General features: G+C 53.3%; 1 protein-coding gene across 1 annotated transcript in view; it reads left to right on the forward strand.

Annotated features, from left to right (window-relative positions):
* Window positions 1–6,241: 6,241 nt before the first annotated feature.
* The window catches only part of DSCAML1 (DS cell adhesion molecule like 1), a 338,141-nt gene continuing 324,866 nt past the window's right edge, over window positions 6,242–19,516 (forward strand). The window contains exon 1 of the mRNA XM_045080488.1: window positions 6,242–6,444. Coding sequence (XP_044936423.1) covers window positions 6,399–6,444 — 46 coding nt within the window. The 5' untranslated portion in view covers window positions 6,242–6,398. The remainder of the gene's footprint in view (window positions 6,445–19,516) is intronic.

The following is a 19,516-nucleotide window of genomic DNA, read 5'->3' on the forward strand; positions in this document are numbered from 1 at the left end:
TGGAAACTCCAAGACAAGAACCGCGAAGTTGAAGGCTTTGATTCCAGGGGAAGGACCTACTTCTGGAAGGCATGACCCATGATGGCGTACTCCGATATCTGTAACTCTAAAAGGACGGGCTCATCTGGGCCTTCAGTCGGCATTTACTGAGGGTCCCTAGGAGCAGGCACCAGGCTGGGCTCTGCAGGGGCAAATCCAGAGTCAGGAGCCTGTGTCTAGAAGAGGAGACGAGTCAGGCACGCGCAGGAAGAGCCACAGCATGGAGTGAATAGAGGAAAGCTGCAGGCCGTGCTGGCGACTGGGACAAGCCGAGCCAGAGGCTGGGCCGGGAGAGCTGTGAGGCCTAGCCAGGCCCTGCTGCAGAAGAAGGCTCATGCAGTTTCTCTTTCTGTCAAATAAATAAAATCTTAAAAAAAAAAAAAAAAAAAAAAAGAAGGGGAGGGGCGCCTGGGTGGCTCTGTTGGTTAAGTGTCTGCCTTAGGCTCAGGTCCTGATCCCAGAGTCCTGGGTTCAAGCCCCGCCTCTGGCGCCCTGCTCAGCGGGAAAGCAGGAAGCCTGCTTCTCCCTCTCCCACTCCCTCTGCTTATGTTCCCTCTCTTGCTTTCTCTTTGCTGAATACATAAAATCTTAAAAAAAAAAAAAAAAAAAAAAAAAAAAAGGAGGCTCACGCAGGTGGAGAAGGGGCATTGTAACCTCAAGACAGGAGGAGTGAAGGGCCCAGCTGGCTTTCCGGGATGGAAGGTGCTCAAATACGGTTTGGTGAACCCATTTGTGAGTGTCTTGTGGGCCAGAAGGAAGTAAGATCAACTTGGGGAGTCAGCAAAGTTAGTTCCAACTCACAGAATTTTCTTCCTTCATTTTCTCTTAGTTTGGTTTCCTCCCACCCACCCTGACCCCCAGAGAGAAGTGTGACCATGAACTTCAGCTCCTCAGAATCTGGACTTCAGGGAGCCCCTCTGGGTTGGCTTCTCAGCAAGTCTGGGGGTTGTGAGCTGAGAGGGAGCAGCAGGAGGGAGACCGTGGTTTTTTAGGGGGGGACTCCAGCCTTGCTGGGCGTTTCTGCAGCCCCCTGCCATCCATCCACCAGAGACAGTGACCTGTACAAGGGCAATGGAACCCCGGAGACCCCATCTGTGGGGGAGAAGGCTCTGGGCTTTGAGCCCTTTGTTCCAGTGAGCTTAGAACTATGATGTTACAATCTAAAATGTTGAGAGAGTGAGTGGTGTAACATACCTAGATATTCCCCTGGATAGGCACCTAGAATTTGGGTTTAAGGAAAGCCTGGGTAATTTAAGGACATACACTACCTTCTTCTTCTTCTTTTTTTTTTTTTTTAAATATTTTATTTATGTATCAGAGGGGGGGGGGAGCGAGCACAGGCAGAAGCAGGCTCCCCGCCAAGCAAGGAGCCTGATGTGGGACTCGATCCCAGGACGCTGGGATCATGACCTGAGCTGAAGGCAGCTGCTTAACCAACTGAGCCACCCAGGCGTCCCCATACACTACCTTCTTATGTAGGTTTTATTACTTGTGAATTGCAATGATTCATCTCAAGAATCTCAAGAAGATGGAAATATTTTAGAAATACGTGCATGCATTTGAAGGAAAAACTTTATTTTGTGGACTTTTTTGGTGTTGGCTTCTGAGTATCTGGGTATGAATTGTGTATGTTTCTTTGCCTGCACATGTTTGTGGACAGGCACGCACCTCCCTGCACAGGGTAGGAGTGGGGGACGTGCATATCTGTGCTCACCTCATCTCTGTGTTAGGAAGGGACCTTGGTCGTCAGTCTAGCTCAACCCATTTGGGAGAAATCGGAAGCCCGAAAGGGTAAACTAATCCCACAAGCTGACTAAGGGGACAGAGAGGAGATTAGAACCCAGGATTTCTGATTCACAGTCCAGGACTTTTCCTATAACATTAAAACAATTGCAAAAAAAAAAGGGGGGGGGGAATCCTTATTTGTTTTTTCTCCTCCAGTCAGTGAATTAATACTAAGAAGGTCAATCCTGAATTAGCTATATAACCCCCAAAGTGAAGTTTTTATTTTTTATTTTTAAGATTTTATTTGTTTATTTGACAGAGAGAGATCACAAGTAGGCAGAGAGGCAGGCAGAGAGAGAGAGAGAGGCTGAGCAGAGAGCCCGATGTGGGGCTTGATCCCAGGACCCTGAGATCATGACCTGAGCCGAAGGCAGCGGCTTAACACATGAGCCACCCAGGCGCCCCCCAAAGTGAAGTTTTTAACACTGACCTGGTTCGGTGTTGATTTCTTTTATTTAAAAAAACCCTATTTACAATCAAGTTCTTAAAGAACTTCAGAGCACATATGAAGGTTTTGCTAAAATAATGATATGCCTTTTTTTAAAAAGATTTTATTTATTTATTTGACAGAGAGATGTGGAGAGAGGGACTACAAGCAGAGGGGAAGGGGGAGAGGGGAGGAAGAAGCAGGCTTCCCACTGAGCAGGGAGCCCAATATGGGGCGCTTCTCCAGCTAGCTCTGGTAAAACACACACACACACACACACACACACCACGTGATCACCCAGTATCCTGATGTAACAAATATTGAAATTAATCACCGTTTTTAAATGGGTGGGGTGTCCTTACTGGAAATGAATCCCACGCATTTCAGGCATTTGTAAAAAATAAAATTAAAGGCATCGGCATAGGTGCCAATGCAGAATTCTTGGATTATGTTCAAATTGCATTTGAGCACAGGTGTGCTTGCCGTTAAGTGTTTACGTTTACCTGTACACATGAATGTTTGCCTGGACAACTGTGTTTGTTCTCACTTCGGTGTACCTACATTTGTGTGTGGGTGTGAGGGCTTCCATTTAATTGGGGATGGTGAAGGCGTCGTCCCTTTTATCAGAATGAAAAAAAAAATAGCTCTTCCAAACTCTCAGTTATGGGAGGAGAACCCCAGGGTTCAAGGTGAGCGTGGGTGAGACGAGCTGCCTACTCTCCGTCCCCAGGGTTTGCTTTTTTCTTGGACTCCCCTTGCTAGGATTTTTGCTGACTCTGCCAAGCTAGTTCCTGGGTACACTTCCAGTGAAGATGGGACTTCTGAACACATTTGAGCCAGGCTGTCATTCCCAAAGAGATCTTCCTAAATGCTAAAAAGGGACAAAAGCTAGAGACTGGTTCTTCCCTTGCTGGCGGTCTCCCCACACCCTTCCAGCCTCGAATGTGCTTTCCTTCCATGTTTCTATGACCTCTGGCCATGTCACAGTGTGGGGTACAGGCTGTCATCCCAACATCTCCCCAGTCAAGCGATTCTCTCCCCCACTGCTGAGCAGAGCCAGGAACAATAGTGATAGGGGCTTACGACGTGGGGGCCGCCGGGTTTGTCTTACTCCCTCCTTGCAACAGCTCCCTGAGGTAGATGCTGGGGCCAGTCCCCACTTTCCAGGTGAGGGAACCGTGGCTGGGCATGCGCTGGGAACTCAGCTCTGACTCCAAAGCCACACCTCCGACCATGACATTATAAAGCTTCCGGGTGCTAGAGAGCAATACCGAATCCGTGCTCCCCACCTGCCCACCCCATTCCCGCAGCCACGCCTCCTTTTTAGGGGACAGCCAGACTAGAGTGGACACAGTGAATGGCCTCCTCCTGCAGGTGACACTTGGCCCTCTACGCACAGTTAAAGGCTGGCAGGTATAACCAGCATAGAAGGGACATCCAGGTTATAGGACATTCTTCAGGTAAATGACAGAAGGAGGATCCCCTTCTCTCCTTCCAGCATGTGGGGCGTAAGTCGCTCTGGGCAGCCCTGGGCCCACTTGGGACCTGTCCCCTTCCAGCAGATGGCAGCCCCTTTCATCGGGGCTCTGTCACTGCCTGGCTTCGGTTGTGGGGCTGGGTCATCTCAAACACCTGTTGCAGTCTTACCACCCACCCCCTCACCCCCCCCGCCCCCCCCCCCGCCGCTATGTTTACAGGGTGAAATCCCTAGTGAAAAAGCATCCACTATCAGAGGGGTGACAGCGTCATGAAGCTGAGCACCAGGGAGGAGTCTGCTCCTGAGTCAGGAGATGTAGGTTCGAGGCCTGCTTGGGATACAAACTGAGTGACCTTGAACAAGCTAAGTTTCGATTTTTCTCACCTGTTTCAAAGGGGCTGATAAAGCTTCAAAGCAGAGTGTGAAGTTTATGAAGAGTGATTGCAGGTGAGAGTCCTTTAAATTCTTAAAGCATGCTATGGAAAAAGTGAATGTACAGGGCAGTTCCTCCAAAAGTTAAAAAAACAATGACTGTATGATTCAGCCATTCCACTACCAGGTATAAATGCAGAAGGGTTGAAAGCAGGGTCTCAAAGAGGTATTTGCACACCCGTGTTCACTGCAGCATTATTCACCATAGGCATAAGGTGGAAACAATCCTGATGTCCGTTGACAAATAAATGGATAATCAGAAGGGGGGAGGGGTGTCTATGCATGCAATGGAATATTATTCAGCCAGGAAAAGGAAGGAAATGCACAGGCTACAACATGGATGAACTTTGAAGACGTCATGGTAAGTGAAATAAGCCAGACACAAAAGGATGACTATGTTATGATTCCACTTATGTGAGGTACCCATATAGGCAAATTCAGAGACAGAAAATTGGTGATTACCACGGGTTGGGGGAGGGGAGAATGGGAACTTGTAGCTTAGTGCACACAAAGTTTCTGTCTGCATGATGGAAGAGTTCTGGAAGCAGAGAGTGGTACAAGATGGGGAAGGTACCCGAGGCCACTGAACCGTATACTCAAAAATGATTACAGGGGCGCCTGGGTGGCTCAGTGGGTTAAGCCTCTGCCTTCGGCTCAGGTCATGATCTCAGGGTCCTGGGATCGAGTCCCATATAAGGCTCTCTGCTCAGCGAAGAGCCTGCTTCCCCCTCTCTCTCTGTCTGCCTCTCTGCCTACTTGTGATCTCTGTCAAATAAATAAATAAAATATTTAAAAAAAATGATTACAATGGTCAATTTGTTATGTATATTTTAACACTAAAAAAAGGAAATGTATACTTCAATGAAAATTTTAGCTAAGATGTCTGCAGGTATCTTGGCAAAACTGGGAGTGAGGAGTCCTACTTCTTTGGTCTGAACTTAGGTAAGACATTTGGAGGAAGTAAAATTTTTCCTCTGTCAGGTGAAGCCAATAGCAGCCTCTCTACCTCTCCCGCTCCCCCACGTCCCCCTTCTCCGTGCACACCCCAAGGAAATGGGTTGAAGCACGCCAAGCCAAATGACCAGAGCAGCTGAGGTTGCCTGCATTAGTCTTCACAAGAAAAGGTCCCATCCTGACTCCTAGTCCGTTCTCCAGGCTCCTGTGGACTCCTTCTCTGCTTCCTGGGAGGGCTGTTATTCTGGAATTACCCACCTAAGGGGAGCTTTCTAACCATAGCAACCTTTGTCACAGCAGACCTGACCCCTGTGCTTTTGTTCACTGGGGCCAAACCCGGTGCCTGGCACACACCAGGTCCTCAGCCCTCATTTTGTAACTGAGATGCCCTCCCTGGAGTCCTGTTCAATTCCATGCCAACTTGATGCAGATTGGTATAAGGAATAAACCAATTTCTGCTTGGCGAGAAAGCAGAGGGGGCGGGGGGGGGGGGGGTTAGGTGAAGGTAAAGGAGGAAGACCCGCAAGGTAGAGCAGTCATTAAACTGTTTATTGTAAATAATTGTTTAAATCAGCATCAGGTGCCAAGGGCTAAAGACAATTGGGCCCCGGGCCTGAGGGTGGCCCGACTCCTCTGAGGCTCCCCAGAAGGTAGGCTTGCAGAACTGGGGGGGGGGGTGGCAGGGCACGCAGCTTTGAGCTTTGAGGTGGGGAGTAGCTCCGGGGGGCCCCAAAGACTCTCAGTCTGGATTTCATTGGGAGTCAGAAACGGAGTCAGTAAACTGAGTCAGAAAGAGGCAGGAAGCATTGGCCCCAGGTGACCGAGCCGGCCGAGAGACACAGGGCCTCCTTGGCCCGAGCATGGCGGGCTCTTGGCACATGTATGACACATGTCTGTGTGTGACCACAGGCTCGGAGCCGGCGGGCGGCAGGGACCCCTCGCTTTTTGGACGGCGAACCCAGGCCACGGCCGGATGGTCCCAACCCCCGGCCCTGTCCCTGGGCTCGTGGGGCTGGGGGCCGGCTGGGCTCCGGGCTCGCGCTGGCGCTCGGCACCCGGGGTGCCGCGGGGGGGCGGGGAGAGCGGCCGCCTAGCCCAGCCCCGCGGATGACAGGAGCCAGGGAGCCGAGGAGGGAGGAGCCGCCGCCGCCGAGCGCTGGGCTGAGGAGCAGAAAGAGCGGGGCGCGGAGTGCGGGCGGCTGGGAGCGCGCTGAGCGGGGGAGAGGCGCTGCCGCACGGCCGGCCACAGGACCACCTCCCCGGAGAATAGGGCCTCTTTATGGCATGTGGCTGGTAACTTTCCTCCTGCTCCTGGACTCTTTACACAAAGGTGAGACCCGCGCGGGCGGCAGGGCGGCGGGGGCGGCGGAGCCGGGGCGCGCGCGGGGAGAGGCGAGGCGGGGTGCCCGGCGGGCTCCAGGTGCCGGGGGGGACAGACCTCGGTCGGTCCTGGGGCCGGGTGGGGCGCAGCGGGGGCGGGGCGGGCACTCGCAGAGAGGTCAGGTGAGAGTGTGCCCTGGACCGCTCGGCCGGTCACCCGCGCCTGCCGTTTTGGGGCGCGCCCGCAGGGGTGGTGGTGGAGGAACCCCTCGTCTCCCAGCCCCCGGCTGGGCCGCAGCTCTGCCCCGGACCCCTCCCCCAGCCCCTTGCCCGCTTCCTGCGGCTTGGTGGCGCTGGGACCCCGGGGTGCCCTCCGAGTGGCGGGGTCCTCAGGCCGTGACTGTTCTCCCCGGAGTCCTCGTATATTCGGGCCTCGGACTCCGAGGCGTACTCCTCCTCCGCCGCCCTGCGCTCCTCCGCCGCCTCGGACCCCCTGCGCCGCACCGCATGGCGCTCACCCGCGCCTTGGCTGGATGCGGGCGGGGAGAGCGGGGGCTTCCGAGAGCTGGGGTCCCTCGAATGGCAAGTTTGTTCTCCAGACCCAGAGGTCGCCTTGCCCCCAACCCTGTCTCACCCCCTGCCCCGGGCACTAGCCCCGGCTTGGCTGTGCCGCCCCGGGGCCACCTCGGGCAGCGCGCCCCAAGGTGCGAGACTCCGCTTCAGCGCCGGGTCAGCTGGACATGGGGACAGTCTTCAGTTTGTGGGGGGAGGCGTGTCGCTTTCCCCGGAGAGAAGGCGTTGCTAGGGGTGGGTCCAGGTGTCCGGCATGTCCAGACCTGCTGCTGGGGCGCCGCGCACCTGATCCTCGAGGTAGCCGGGACTGGGGGTTGGAAGGGGACAGACATTTACGACCAGAGTCACCTGGGCACTGAGTCGGGACCAGGCTGTCGCTGGCTTTCGGGCTTCCAGGCTATCACAGAGGACGTGCCCCGGGGCGCGCAGATGGCGGGAGATGAGGCGGCCGAACTCCGCGCCCTTGCGCAGCGGAGCACTCACGCTCTCGTGCCAGCTCAGCTTTACCTGTTCAGCCCTCTAACTTTTCTCCTTCGCGCCCTGGGGGCGGCTTCTTCCCCCCCACCTTGCCCCGCCGGTGGCCCTGACTGAGCTCCAGCTCTCGACCCCTAGGCGATGGGGGAAGGGCAATCCAGTGGAGGGTTGGCAGTCCGGGAGGGGTCTCGTTTTTCCCTTGAGGAGGCCCTCAGGGGTCTGGAGTCTGCAACCTGCCAGAGCTGACTGCAGTATCTCCCAGCTTGGGGGCGGGCTGGGGCGGGGGGAGGGTCACCTTTATTTTATTTGTAAATACCGCCTGGTTAAGGCCAGACTGAAGGCCAAGATACTGCTGGGGTTTGCCTAGAGATCGGGGTGCGGGGCGAGAGGTGGCGTGGACAAAGTAGTTGAGTTTCTCAGGCCTGATGGGGCCCACTGGGTGACAGGCCAAGGCTGGTCTAGGTTGGTTAACCCCTTGTCCCCTGCTCAGCACCCTCTCCTCCCACTTTAGCGGAGCAAGAAGCCGTCTCCGGTTCAAAACTACCCCGCACTAAACCCCAGTCTCCCTCTCCCCAGGCTCTTCCTGCCTCCCTCCGCCCCCGCAGGCTGGCTCTGCTTGCAGCTTTAATTACATTAATATTAAAAATACATAAGGTGAGGAGCGGCAGCTTTCTCTCTCGCTAGTTCTCTCTCCGCCCCCCCCACCCCCTTTCCATTTTTTCAGGCGAGAAAGCACAGGATGGAGCTCCTGCACACTCTTGCCCAGCTTTGTCCTCAACCTTGCACTCCCCACAGCCCCCCACTTCGTTCAGAGTAGCCCATTCCCTAGGAGTGGCTGTCCCTTAGCAAGCACCTGAAGGACGCAGCCCTCCCCCTTCCAGAAGCCTGGCATTAATAAATGAAGTCCCAGCTATTTGATAGGGAGGAAGCAGATGGGGGTTGTGGGGACAGGTGGAGAAAGGCCCAGAAGGCCACAGGACAGGCTGAGGAGCAAAAACCCTTCCCAACTTGAGAAGGAAGTTGCCACTGGCCCTGGGCCCCGAGGGGAGGCTGGAGGTGTCAGGTGAGCTGGATCCGTGGTGGCCTTTGCGGCCCTGCCATCGGGAGGCTCCAGCATCTGTGTCGGGCGCCAGGGCTACTCGCCAGACAGGCCTTTCTTTTCCTTCGTGCCTTAATTGGGTCTTAGGTGCCAGGCTGGTCCCCGGGGCTTGTTCTGCTTGGGGTGGCGCGGCGGTGGGGGCCGATAGAGAGGCGGCTGGGAGAGATGGGGTGCGGGCAGCGCAGGGACGATGGGGTTTGGTGTATTTTCTCTCTCCTTGCCAGTCACCCCCACGGCACCAAGGAAAATGTAAATGTGAGTGTTCGAGCCTGTTACAGAAAACAATATCCTCTTGCAATAATTTGTACGTCCATCTGTGAGGAGCGGGAGGAGGCAGAGAGAGAGAGAGAGAGAGAGAGAGAGAGAGAGAACAAGATGGGATAGAGCGTCCTCTGGATGGAATTAAGCGGTTATTGAATGTGTTTTAAGCTTCTGTTATTTCCATTCCTATCGAAATACCTTTTTTTGATGAAGCCTGAGCTCAGACCGATTCCCCAGAACTGAACCGGGAAGGTGTTTTAATAATCCGTTATTGAGTCTCCAATAGCTGCCTTATTATAGTCAAAACAAATCTGGGTTCGGGCAGCCAGATGAACCCCAGTGAGGCGCTCTCCGTTGTTCCATCCAGCGGGCCAGCATCTGTGTTGCCTACATTTGCATTTTTACTGTGTAAAAGAACAAGCTTCCCCGGCACTAAAATTCCCGTTTTCTAAAAGCCTAAATAATGGGTTGCATTGATTTTTTTTTTTTTTTTCCCCCATTTCCCACCCCAGCCTCTCGGACGGGGACTCATGGTTCTTCTCGAGAAGACCGAATTAAAAGGCTTCGTCAAGCCATTAAGAAAATCTCTAACACTCTGTTCGGTGTCTAATTAGAAGTGGGGGGGGGGTTGTGTGGGGAGACGCTGGGGGAAGGTGTTTTGAAAATCTTGAAACAGCAGACACAACTTCGGGGAAGCAGGTGAAGGCCCTGTGAGCCCGAGGAGGGGGCAGCTAGGCAGAGAGGCCCCGGTTGCTGGAAAAACATGCCGGAGAATGGAATTGCCATCATGCCCGACAGACCTATCAGATGCTTCGTGTTTCTGGGCATCAAAGTCAGCTGCCTTTAATATATCTCGGCAGCAGAATGGGGAGCTCAATTAGAAACAAAAAGCAAGTAAGCAGTTGACCCAAAGGCAGCGGTTAAGTTGAGCAGATCCCGGGAGACCGGCTGGAGAGGCTTGTTTTTCTTAGATTGAGGAACCGGGAGGAGGTGGGCAAGGAAAGGGCCGTTTTGCCCAGCAGAGCTTTGCTAAACAAGCCCCCCAAAGAGCCTGGGAGCCCTCAGATGCAGGGTGGTAGTCTACCCTAGAGCACCTCTAGGACCGCTGGCCTTCGATAGAGGGGTGCAGACCTCAAGCCCCGCTTGTCGTCTCGGTGTCTTCAGGAACTCCATCTCTGTCCCTTGCTCCATCCCCTAATCAGCCTGGGGAAGGTGGATTTTATTTGTGGTTGAATTCAAGGGGAGGGTGATGTTCAGAGAGCTTTTTTTCAGGGGTGGGGATACCAGGCTGAGAGATTCTTACCTCCTACATGATCTTGAAGAGGTGTTTCTTGGAGACATTTGAAGCAGTCAAGAGGCAGAGCCCCCTGCTCCCAAAGTGCTTTCTCAGCCCCTGCCCCGGTAGATCTGGCCAGGACCCAGGTGCCTGAATGGGGTGAGCCACAGGCAGCAGAGATGGCAGAGTGCCAGGAACCCAAGGGCAGGCCCTAGATTTGCATATGATTTGCATACAGATTTGCATGCTGACCTAGCCAGGCCAAGAGCCTGGCCCTCTCTGTGCTAGTAGCCTCTCCTCAGGCACTTTTTCCTGGCTTGGCATGGGGGTGGGGCAGGAGCAGGAAGAAGGACTGATGTTTTGGGTAGTGCTTCTCTCCTGCCTCTGAGCTTGAGGCCTACGGGGGCTCAGGGCTGAGCTCACCTGCTAAGGCAGCCTGGAGCTTGCTGTTGGGCTAAGATGAGTGGTGATGGGCCAAGACACCCTAAGGCAGACAAGCCTGGGGTGTGGGTTGTCCCTCTTGTGCTGCAGGATGAAGAGGGTTGACGAGTGGGGGCACTCGGGCAATGGGGATCCAGGGCCAACCCTAGATTTCTGGGGCATGTGCCCTCAGAGTGGAGGAAGCTGGGTGCTTGGGGCTGTGGTCAGTAGTGGGAGAAGCAGCAACTGATAGGAGAGGTATGATGGGACTTCCAGCTCTGGAGGGGGGTTGTGGTCTCTGAGAGATGAGGGCAGGGCCCCTGGGCTGCTTATTCTAACATTGCTAAGGCCGCTTCATTGGGAAGGCGGGCACGGTGGTCGCAGAGGGAAGTTGTGGAGTACTGCTTGGGGAGCAAACATTCAGGGCAGCTGGAATGCTCCTCCTTCCCAGGGAGCCAGCTGGGACGCCTGCAGTGGGAATGTGGCTTCCAGAATGGTTTTGTCTGCATTTCCGGGGCAGGAGCAAATCCTGCCCTGGCAGGTGCGGCTCCAAGGCCTCCCAGAGGTTTTTTCTTTCTTTTTTTTTTTTTTCTTCTGCATATCTAATGATCCAGGAGGGCCCTGGCATGGGTAGAGCCTGGGGGAGGGCTGGAGGTAGAGAGGGGAGGGTCAGCAGGCAGAGCTTCAAGTCGCTCCATGCCTAGTTCTTTCAATCCGAGCTTTTTATATATTGGGGTTGTAAAGAGAAAAAAGGTGGCAATTCGCTGGTGTGGAAATTCAGAGTCAAAGCAAACCCTCCATTCATATCCCAGCTCCGCACTTACTAGATACGTGACTTTGGGTCTCTCTGAGCCTTTCTCCAGCTATTAATTGGGGTTAAGGGCAATAGCACACATAAGGTAGCGAGAATGTAGTTGGTACTCAATAAATGATAGACCTCTTCTTTTTTCCTGCACTGCTCCCACCTCCCTCTGCCCTTACCTCTGAATAGATCATCAAGTCCTGTCCTGAGTAGTTGAATCAATCAGCTGCAGTTTTGGCCAAACCAACTGACTTAGACCTATAGCAGTAAGACTGTGGGGTGGCCGGGACAGGGGACATCGCTGCTTCCTTCTGCCACCTCACCCGGGAACCTGCAGGACCCCTTCTCAGCGAGATAGCTGTGTCCCTGGGGAACCCAACACACTCCCTTTCCCCAGCTATAGCTAAGCCACCAGTGGAAAAGAGATGAGGGCAAAGGTTGGCTCTGGACCTGGCTATGAGGGGGAGGCAGAGGCTAGTTGCACACCTGCCAAAGGAAGGCCAGGCTTGGTTGTGAATCTCTACCATAGTTGGACAGAATAAGCACTATCTTGGATTTAATGCCATGACACCTGTATAAATGGGCTATGCAGGGTGAGCCCCATCCCTTGTAGCTGGATAGATTTCTGTGTCTCTCTCTGCTAGGATGAGCCTTGCTTTTTGCAGGTAGTTTTGTGTATAGAGAACACCCCTGGTAGCCCATGACCTTGGGGGTCCCTGGAACCACTTCTCCCTTTATGACCCAGTCAGCCAGAGTGAAGCAACATAGGACCCAGAGGTCAAGTGCTGCCCATGTCAGCATGTGGTCTCTGGGTCCACGACTGCCAGAGTGGCTTGGGGGCACAACAGCCTGTGTGCCCTGCTTAACAGATGTTTGTGCTGCATTAGCCTCAGGGTACCACCCCTGCCATCCAGCTGCTACTCCCCCCATCCGTTCAGACCCACTTCCCCCGTGCCCTTGCTCTCCCTCATGCCTACAGTGACAGTTTCCAAGGTCACCACCATCTTCATTAGGAACAGGGTTATTCAAATGCTGGGGTTGCATATCCATTATGCGTGTGCGTGTATGTGTATGTGTTGGAAAGAAGGTTGTGGGCCCACATGGCAAAGCTCAGCCTGATTTCAGCAAGTTACCTAAGAGTTCCTATACCTCTATTTCATCATCTGTAAAGTGGGGGAAATAATGGCACCCTGACTGTTCCACGGGGCACCTGCTATTATGTGTGTGTAAGAAGGATAAGGAGCCTATCATTGTGCGTCGTGTGACAACGCGTTGTAAACCAAACAGGGCAACCTGTGAACACACATGTAAAAGCCACAGTAAAACCCTTCTAGCCTTATAAATCCTTTGCTGAAATGTGAGGTATAATTACTGTCACTTCATCAGACAGGAACAACCAAAGTCTCCCAGCTGTGTGTGGCTGTCTCCCTGCTCCTGGGCCCCGCATGTATAACAACGTGGGCAACGGCAGATGAGGTCCAGACAGGCTGGCAGTTGTCCTCTTGGAGCTGACTTGGCCTGTAGTTGCCCCTGTGGCCCCAGGGGGCGGTGGCGGCGGGGGGAGCGCCTACCTCTGCTGGCTCCCCAGGTCCAAGGATGCGGGGTTATCCCATAGTCCTCTGGACATAGTCTGCAAAGGTGATTCTCATTGCTGGGAATCCCCAGTCCCTTTTGGGAAGAGCAAGTCCTACCTGTGTGACCTCATCTGAGGTAACAGCCAGCACCAGAATCGAGACCCTGAGAACGTGGCCAAGTCAGGGTTGTGATCACTTTGCTTCTGGGATGGCCCCCCTGAGCCATGGGGTCTATGGGTCTCAGGTCTCAGGACCTGTTTTTGGGGTGTGAGGGAGAGATCTGATGACTGTCACGGGTAGAAGTCCTCCAGGTTGGAAGGCACCTTTGAGGACACAAGCTGTCCCCTCATTCTTCTGCTCTGGCGCTTCCGGGCACAGAAAACACCTTCCTCTGAAGGCAGCCTGTTCTGGCCACACAGTTCTGACTATCACAGAGCTCATCCTCCGAATCCACCAAGCAGTCTAGGTCTTGGCCTTCTGCTCCTGGGCCCTGGTTCTGCCTTTTAGGCCAAGGGATACCGGTGAAGCCCTCTTCCGCTTGACAATGCTGTGACCATCTGCAGACAGATGTCTGTCACGGAGGCCACTTCTGCAGGCACCCAGCTCCCCTGCTTGCTCTCCTGCTCCCCCATTAATGTCTTGGCCTTTCCCCACGAGTGCCCCCCCCCATTCCTGCTTTGTTGGGCTCTACAGGCAGGGTGGCCAGAATTCTAAGAGCAGTAGAGACTGAGTGGGGACTGGCAAGCTGTGTACCTGGGGTGAATTCCTGTGCCCCTCTGGGCCTCAGGCTCCCCATCTGTAAATGAAGGAGATTGGACAAAATAATCTCTTAAGTCCCTCAAGCGTTAACAATCTAAATCAAGGACTCTCTAGGGACAACTGTGCTGTCTGAGCCGCCTCCCTAGAAAGACCTTCTGGCGGTGAGGGGCCTTCTCCTCCCAGGGCCTGTCGGCCAGGGGCTAGGAGATTAAAGAGTCTGTTCGGCTGTCAGCTGTTGGCTCATAACTCCTGGAGCCGGTGGTGAGGGGCCTTGTAGGTGGAAGGATGACTGATCTTTACTGGGTCTTACAGGTTTCTGGTTGCCAGTTATAGGAACTATGTTTATGCTGAGAATTGTTAAAAACAAAACCAAAAAATCCCTCTGGGTTTTGGGGAGGTGGAGGACTTGGGCATTTGGAGCCGTCCTGCTCATTGGGATAGGACTGCTTCCCTAGGGGGATTTGCAGACAGAGACTTTCTGGTCACCTCCAGGACTAGGGTAGGGGTTGCTGGTGTTCAACTGTGGGAGGGTGTCCCAGGGATGAGATGTTGGAAGACTGGGACAGTCCCAAGTACATAAGAAATGTCATACCCCGAACTTCTCTCCTTCACCAGAAAAACCCCCGTCATGGTGTGTGCACACCCTGGAGACAGTCTGAGTCCAGAATGTGATGTGCTCATTGAGAAATGCAGCTATGGCTAGTGTGTGAACACACCGAGATTACTTGACCTAATATCGTTTTCTTTTCTTCTCTCCTTCCTTCCTTCTTTTGTTTCTTTCAGTTTCAGAGGTAGAATTGACTGATTCCTCATATGCGTATAACACCCAGGTTCATTCCACCAACTAACCTCCTGTTTCCTTATCTGTAAAATGGGGTCTGGGCAGTAGCTACCTTAGAGGTGGTTGTAGGGGTTAAATTGACTGTAGTGCCAGGCAAGGGCTGCTCACAGTGCTTGGCACAAGATAATGTTACAGAGAAATGGTGATGGTAAGCGGTGGGGCAGATGTGCTAGGTTTGGGGGAAGCATGGGACTTGGTCTGGGCTGCTCAGTCTTGCCCTGGGGCAAGTTCCAACTCAGAGGGCCTGTAAATGCTCTGACACCCTCTGGGGAGACTCGCCCCTCTCCTCCCCAGGGTCTAGCCTCAGGATGTCTCAAAGGTGTGAACACACAGGAAGCAGGTTTTCTGATGAAGGAACCAGACCCTGTCTCCTGGGTCCTGACCCGGTTGTGCTGAGGTCCCATTGGTGGATTCCCTCTGGACCCAGTTTTTCCAACTGTGGGATACAAACAGAGTGAGGGCAAATAATCTATCTTGTGTGAAAACCTTTGTATGCAAATGCAGCGTGGTAATGAACTTGGCAAATTAACCCCAGAAACTCACCAGGCCAGATCCGCATAAAAAAAAAAAAAAAAAAAAAAAAAAAAAACAACTCTGTGTGAGGCCTGGGGGCAGCAGCGTGTGGCCAGCAATATTTTGTTGCTATTGATCACACCACTATTATTTTATTAACTCCATCACCGAATTAAGTTAATTAACATGGTGCTAAGGCCCCCGTCCTCCAAGCCCTTGAAAACGGGCTATTGTTGGAAAAGGTGATATGGAAGTCTGGGGTGGCCAATCTTCTTCTCTCTAGGGAGCGTTACTCTGACTTGTAGACAGAGGACCACATGCATCAGAAATAGTTTCCAGGCCCTCCGTGAACCTGTTAGGTAAGGATCTGCATTTTTAACCAGCCCTCCAGCTGATCATACATCATGACGTCCGAGAACTGTCTTTAGTAGCTGTCGCTAGTGCGGTAGGTGAGAGGTAAGTATTTGCGGTGGGATATTTGCTCCACAAATAACCACTTGCCTGTTAAGATAATATTCCTAATAATAGCAACAAATACATACGTGTTGCTAGGCACTCAGATTCCAGAAAATGTCCTTTACATGAATGCATCCAACCTAACAATCCTTGAGGTCACCCCCATTTGATGGATGGGGAAACTAAGGCACGCAGAGGTGAGGTTATCTTGCTTAAAAGTGACAGAGCCTGGATCAAACCCAGGGAGCCTGGCTCCAGAGTCTTGGCCTTGAACCACTGTGCAAAGTGCCGGGAGCCGGGAGGCCCAGGGGATAGAGTGGTGACGGGGATGGGAGCTCACAGTCCTGCCTGCTTCCCCTGCCCTTGTGGCCCTGGGACCCACTTGCTATGTGCAGGCGTGGACACCCCCTTGCCGGCTCTTGCCCATCTCTGGGGGGCGGGTTGCAGGTCCAGCCCTGACAAATGCTCCTGGTTGAAAAGTCCAGTGAATGAGATGAGTAAATATTGTAAAGGAAGAGAACAAAATGACTCACTTCTCCCAGTGGAGGCGGCGAGGTGTTAATATTTCAGTTCCCTTGGGTTGTCATTGGTGATGACTAGGCATGATGACATGGGGGTACTTCCGTGTCCACCTGGGAGGAAGCCCCAGTGGGCCAGACACCCCCAGCCCAGCCCAGGCCAGCAGGGTGTGGGCCCATGGGTGTCCAATACATAGGGTGTCAAGTTCCCTTTGCCCAGCTAATCTGGATGGCCAGACGGCGGGAGGGCCAGCGCTGGAGTTGATGTGATGGATATTTAGGTTTCTGTGGTGACCCTGGGGGCAGCCCAAATGCCTCGGGGCGATTTCTGGTTTAAAAATATTGCGCTGCTATTTCTACGCTTCTAATCTCCCAGCGATTTGGAGCCTGTTTTCTGAAACACGGCATCGGGGCGGTGTTCCACGTTAAACGGCAGAGAAGATTAAATGGGTTTAAGTCTGGGCGTCTGTCACATCACATCCAAGCCCATAACTTCCATTTTCTATTAAAAATCCATTTCCCCCTTTGACCAGAAGAAGCTTTGCTGTTGATCTGAATGTCTCTCTCTTTATTTATGAAGTGTTCCCCCCTCCTCTCTTTCTCTCTGTAAATATGCCTGCTTCTGTCTGCAGAGAGGAAAGAGCTGGGCAGGGGGGCGGTGGGGGGAGCCGCTGAGATTTGAGGGGGAGGTAGGAGTTTCCTGTGTGAGGACGTGGTTTTCAAACTGGGACTGGCTTCCAGAGAAGAAGTTGGAGGCCCTCCTAAGGCCCCAAACTTTGAACTCTCCAGCATTTAGACAGAAAACACTCAGGCTGGGGACCCGATAGACCTTGACTGAAGGATGGCTCCTCCTCCTTCGAGTTGTACAGTCTCCCCATGAGCCTCTTTTTCTTTACTGATAAAATGAGACTAACAGGACCACCTTAGACCTTTGTGTGAGGGTTACGTGAGAGAATGTTCTGGAAGCATGCAAGCAAGCCCAGTGCCAGGCACGTAGCGGGGGCTCAATCAATGTGAGTCTCCTCTCTTTGGAGAACTTGTACCGTTAGCTAAGCCACCAAGCCTTCAGGGAAATAAGTATAAGGTCAAGATGAAGTTAGGCCCAGGGTTAGGCACAAGAACCTGCAGGAACCCAGTTACCAAGCCTGCAAACTGCACTGCCGTTGCCTTCTACCGCAGAGGGGCCAACATGCCAATCCAGCTGTTTCTGCCTCTTCTCCCCAAGCCCAGCCGGCACTCCCGCCTGGAAGGTTTCTGTGGGGTCCCCCAAACATGCGGCCTACTGGCTGCCACAGAGGCCTTGTTCAGGCTGGTCTCTCTGTTGGGAGTGCCCTTGTTTAGATCTTCCTTCCAGGCTCAGCTGGAGCTCCCCCATGCCCAGCCCTGTCCCCTAGCTGCAGACTAACTTGCATATCCCCTCAAGAGGGCATCTCAGAACTGGTACTTTCCATGCACATCCCCCAGGGCTCGGGGCTAACCATCCCTATTCTCCTTTAAAGGCCATCTCCTTTACCAGCTCCTGGAAGGTGGTGTCTCCCACCCATGGCTGTGGTTCTGCTGGGCATGAATAGGAAAGAATAGGACTTTTCCGGTCCCTCGGCGCCCAAAGGGACCTGGGGAAGGGAGTCTGGAAGGGTGCGGGAGTCAGCTGAGAGGAAGTAGGAGTGGAAGAGGGTCTTGAGTTCTGCAGGTTTGCAGGGTGGTGCTGTGCCCTGGTTACCTTTGCAGGAACCGTGGGCACCCTGGACCGCTTGGAGGTCGCGGGCATGCAAATAGCAGTCCTGTCCCTCTTAGTCACACATCCTCTCTGTGGGGAACCAAATTCTTCCACATTTTCTTTTCCCTGCTTTGCAGTCCTGGAGGGCAGGTAAGATGGTGCAGTCCCTGTCTTTTTGACTGAGGACATGGAGGCTTAGAAAGGCTGGTGGCTTGCCTGAGGTCACACAGCAGGTCCGGGGTGAGCTCCGGGAGAGAAAGCAGTTCACCAGACGCCTACCAGGGCTCTGTCAATTGTACCCCACTTCTGTGCTGCTCTGAGAGCTTGCTGAAGCTTTGTCCCTGCTCTGAAGGTTCAAACAGGGACCTGAGAAGGAGGGGAACCCCCTACCCCCATAAAGGCTGGAGTGAGGCCCTCACTACTCCCCCTTTCATGGCTGGGTGATGCATGGCTGCTGCGGCGACTCACGGGTGCCCCTTGGGCCAACAACCTTCCTCTTGGCACGAGGCAGAGATTTGGGCTACTGGGTGGTCAGTGCCTCAGTTTCCCTTTTATAGATTTGTTCATGCCTATCACCTGGCAGGTGGGATGAGGCTAAATTAATGTTTATTAGAGGGCGTCTGCATTCTGGGCTGACAGGTGTCTTGTGGTGGTAAAGTATGGGCCTGCGGTAAGTGCGGGACGCTATTGTTTTACACCTGAGGGTGATGTTTCATAATGGCAATGCACTGTCAGAGCCCTAAGCAGAAATGAATGTTTTGTCTCATCCTCCCCTGCTCCCCCAGACTCAGAAGACAGCAGCTCACATCCCGAGGTGAGAGAAATATGAGGCTACTCACCTTTTGCTATCAATCTGCCGTTTCATCAGCCCTGACAGGTGGCTGGACAGTCCCGGTCCATTCATCAATTAAATCTACCCATTTGTAGTTGTTGAGAACCCCGTGTCCTTGGCTCTGGCAGGATCCAAGGCTCAGAGTGCAGGAAGGCTGCTCTCATTGCGGCTGGGGCTCCTGGTGGGAGCAGAGGGGGTCTTGGGAAAGGGGCAGGCTCGCAGGCGGGGCGCATGGTGCAGATTTCCAGCAGGGAGAGCTGGAAACTAGGACTGTGTTAGGGGTGGAGTTGAGATGAAGGGAAGGATGGGGAGAGGTACCCAGCCTGGGAAACCAGATTCTGTGGTTTGTCTTCAGTGTGGTTCACACAGTAGAGCAGCTCTGTCCCTGGGCCCTCAAGTAAGGGCACGCTGGGCTCCAGTCCCAGCTCTGGCATGGACACCGTATTTCTTTGGAGAAGATAGTTAACTTTGAGTCTTAATTTCCTTATCCGTGAGGTCAAAATAACATTAATACCATCCCCTAGGGAGCCATGAAGATTAAGTGAGATAATATCTGTAATGGGTCTAGCTCTGAGCCTGACCTACAGTTAACAGCGAAAGCTGTGGTGGTGGTTCTAATTGCTGACGGCGTTATTATTACTGAGGGCTATAGCATAAACATTTTCTTACCCTGTACTTGAATCCGATAATTCTAGAATTCCTCTCTGTCAGAAACCTTTCTCAGCTTCCCAAGTCCATTTTTCAGGCACAATGTAGAGTCCTTCTGTCCCGTGATGGATTTTGGCTCCCCTAATCCATAAAGCTGCCACGGAGAGTGTCTGATTAACTAGGTTGTCTCAGGAAGCATCCAGAACCCCAGAGTGATGTCCCTGCTCCCACAGGCTAAGCATTGTCTGAAATGTCGACTTCAACGATGGCCCCTCCCACAAGGAGTGTGTGTGTATCTATGAGTGCAGGTGTATTAATC

The sequence above is a fragment of the Mustela putorius genome, unplaced genomic scaffold (genome assembly GCF_011764305.1).
Source record: "Mustela putorius furo isolate JIRA1106 unplaced genomic scaffold, ASM1176430v1.1 tig00000460_pilon_pilon_pilon, whole genome shotgun sequence".
NCBI lineage: Eukaryota > Metazoa > Chordata > Mammalia > Carnivora > Mustelidae > Mustela > Mustela putorius.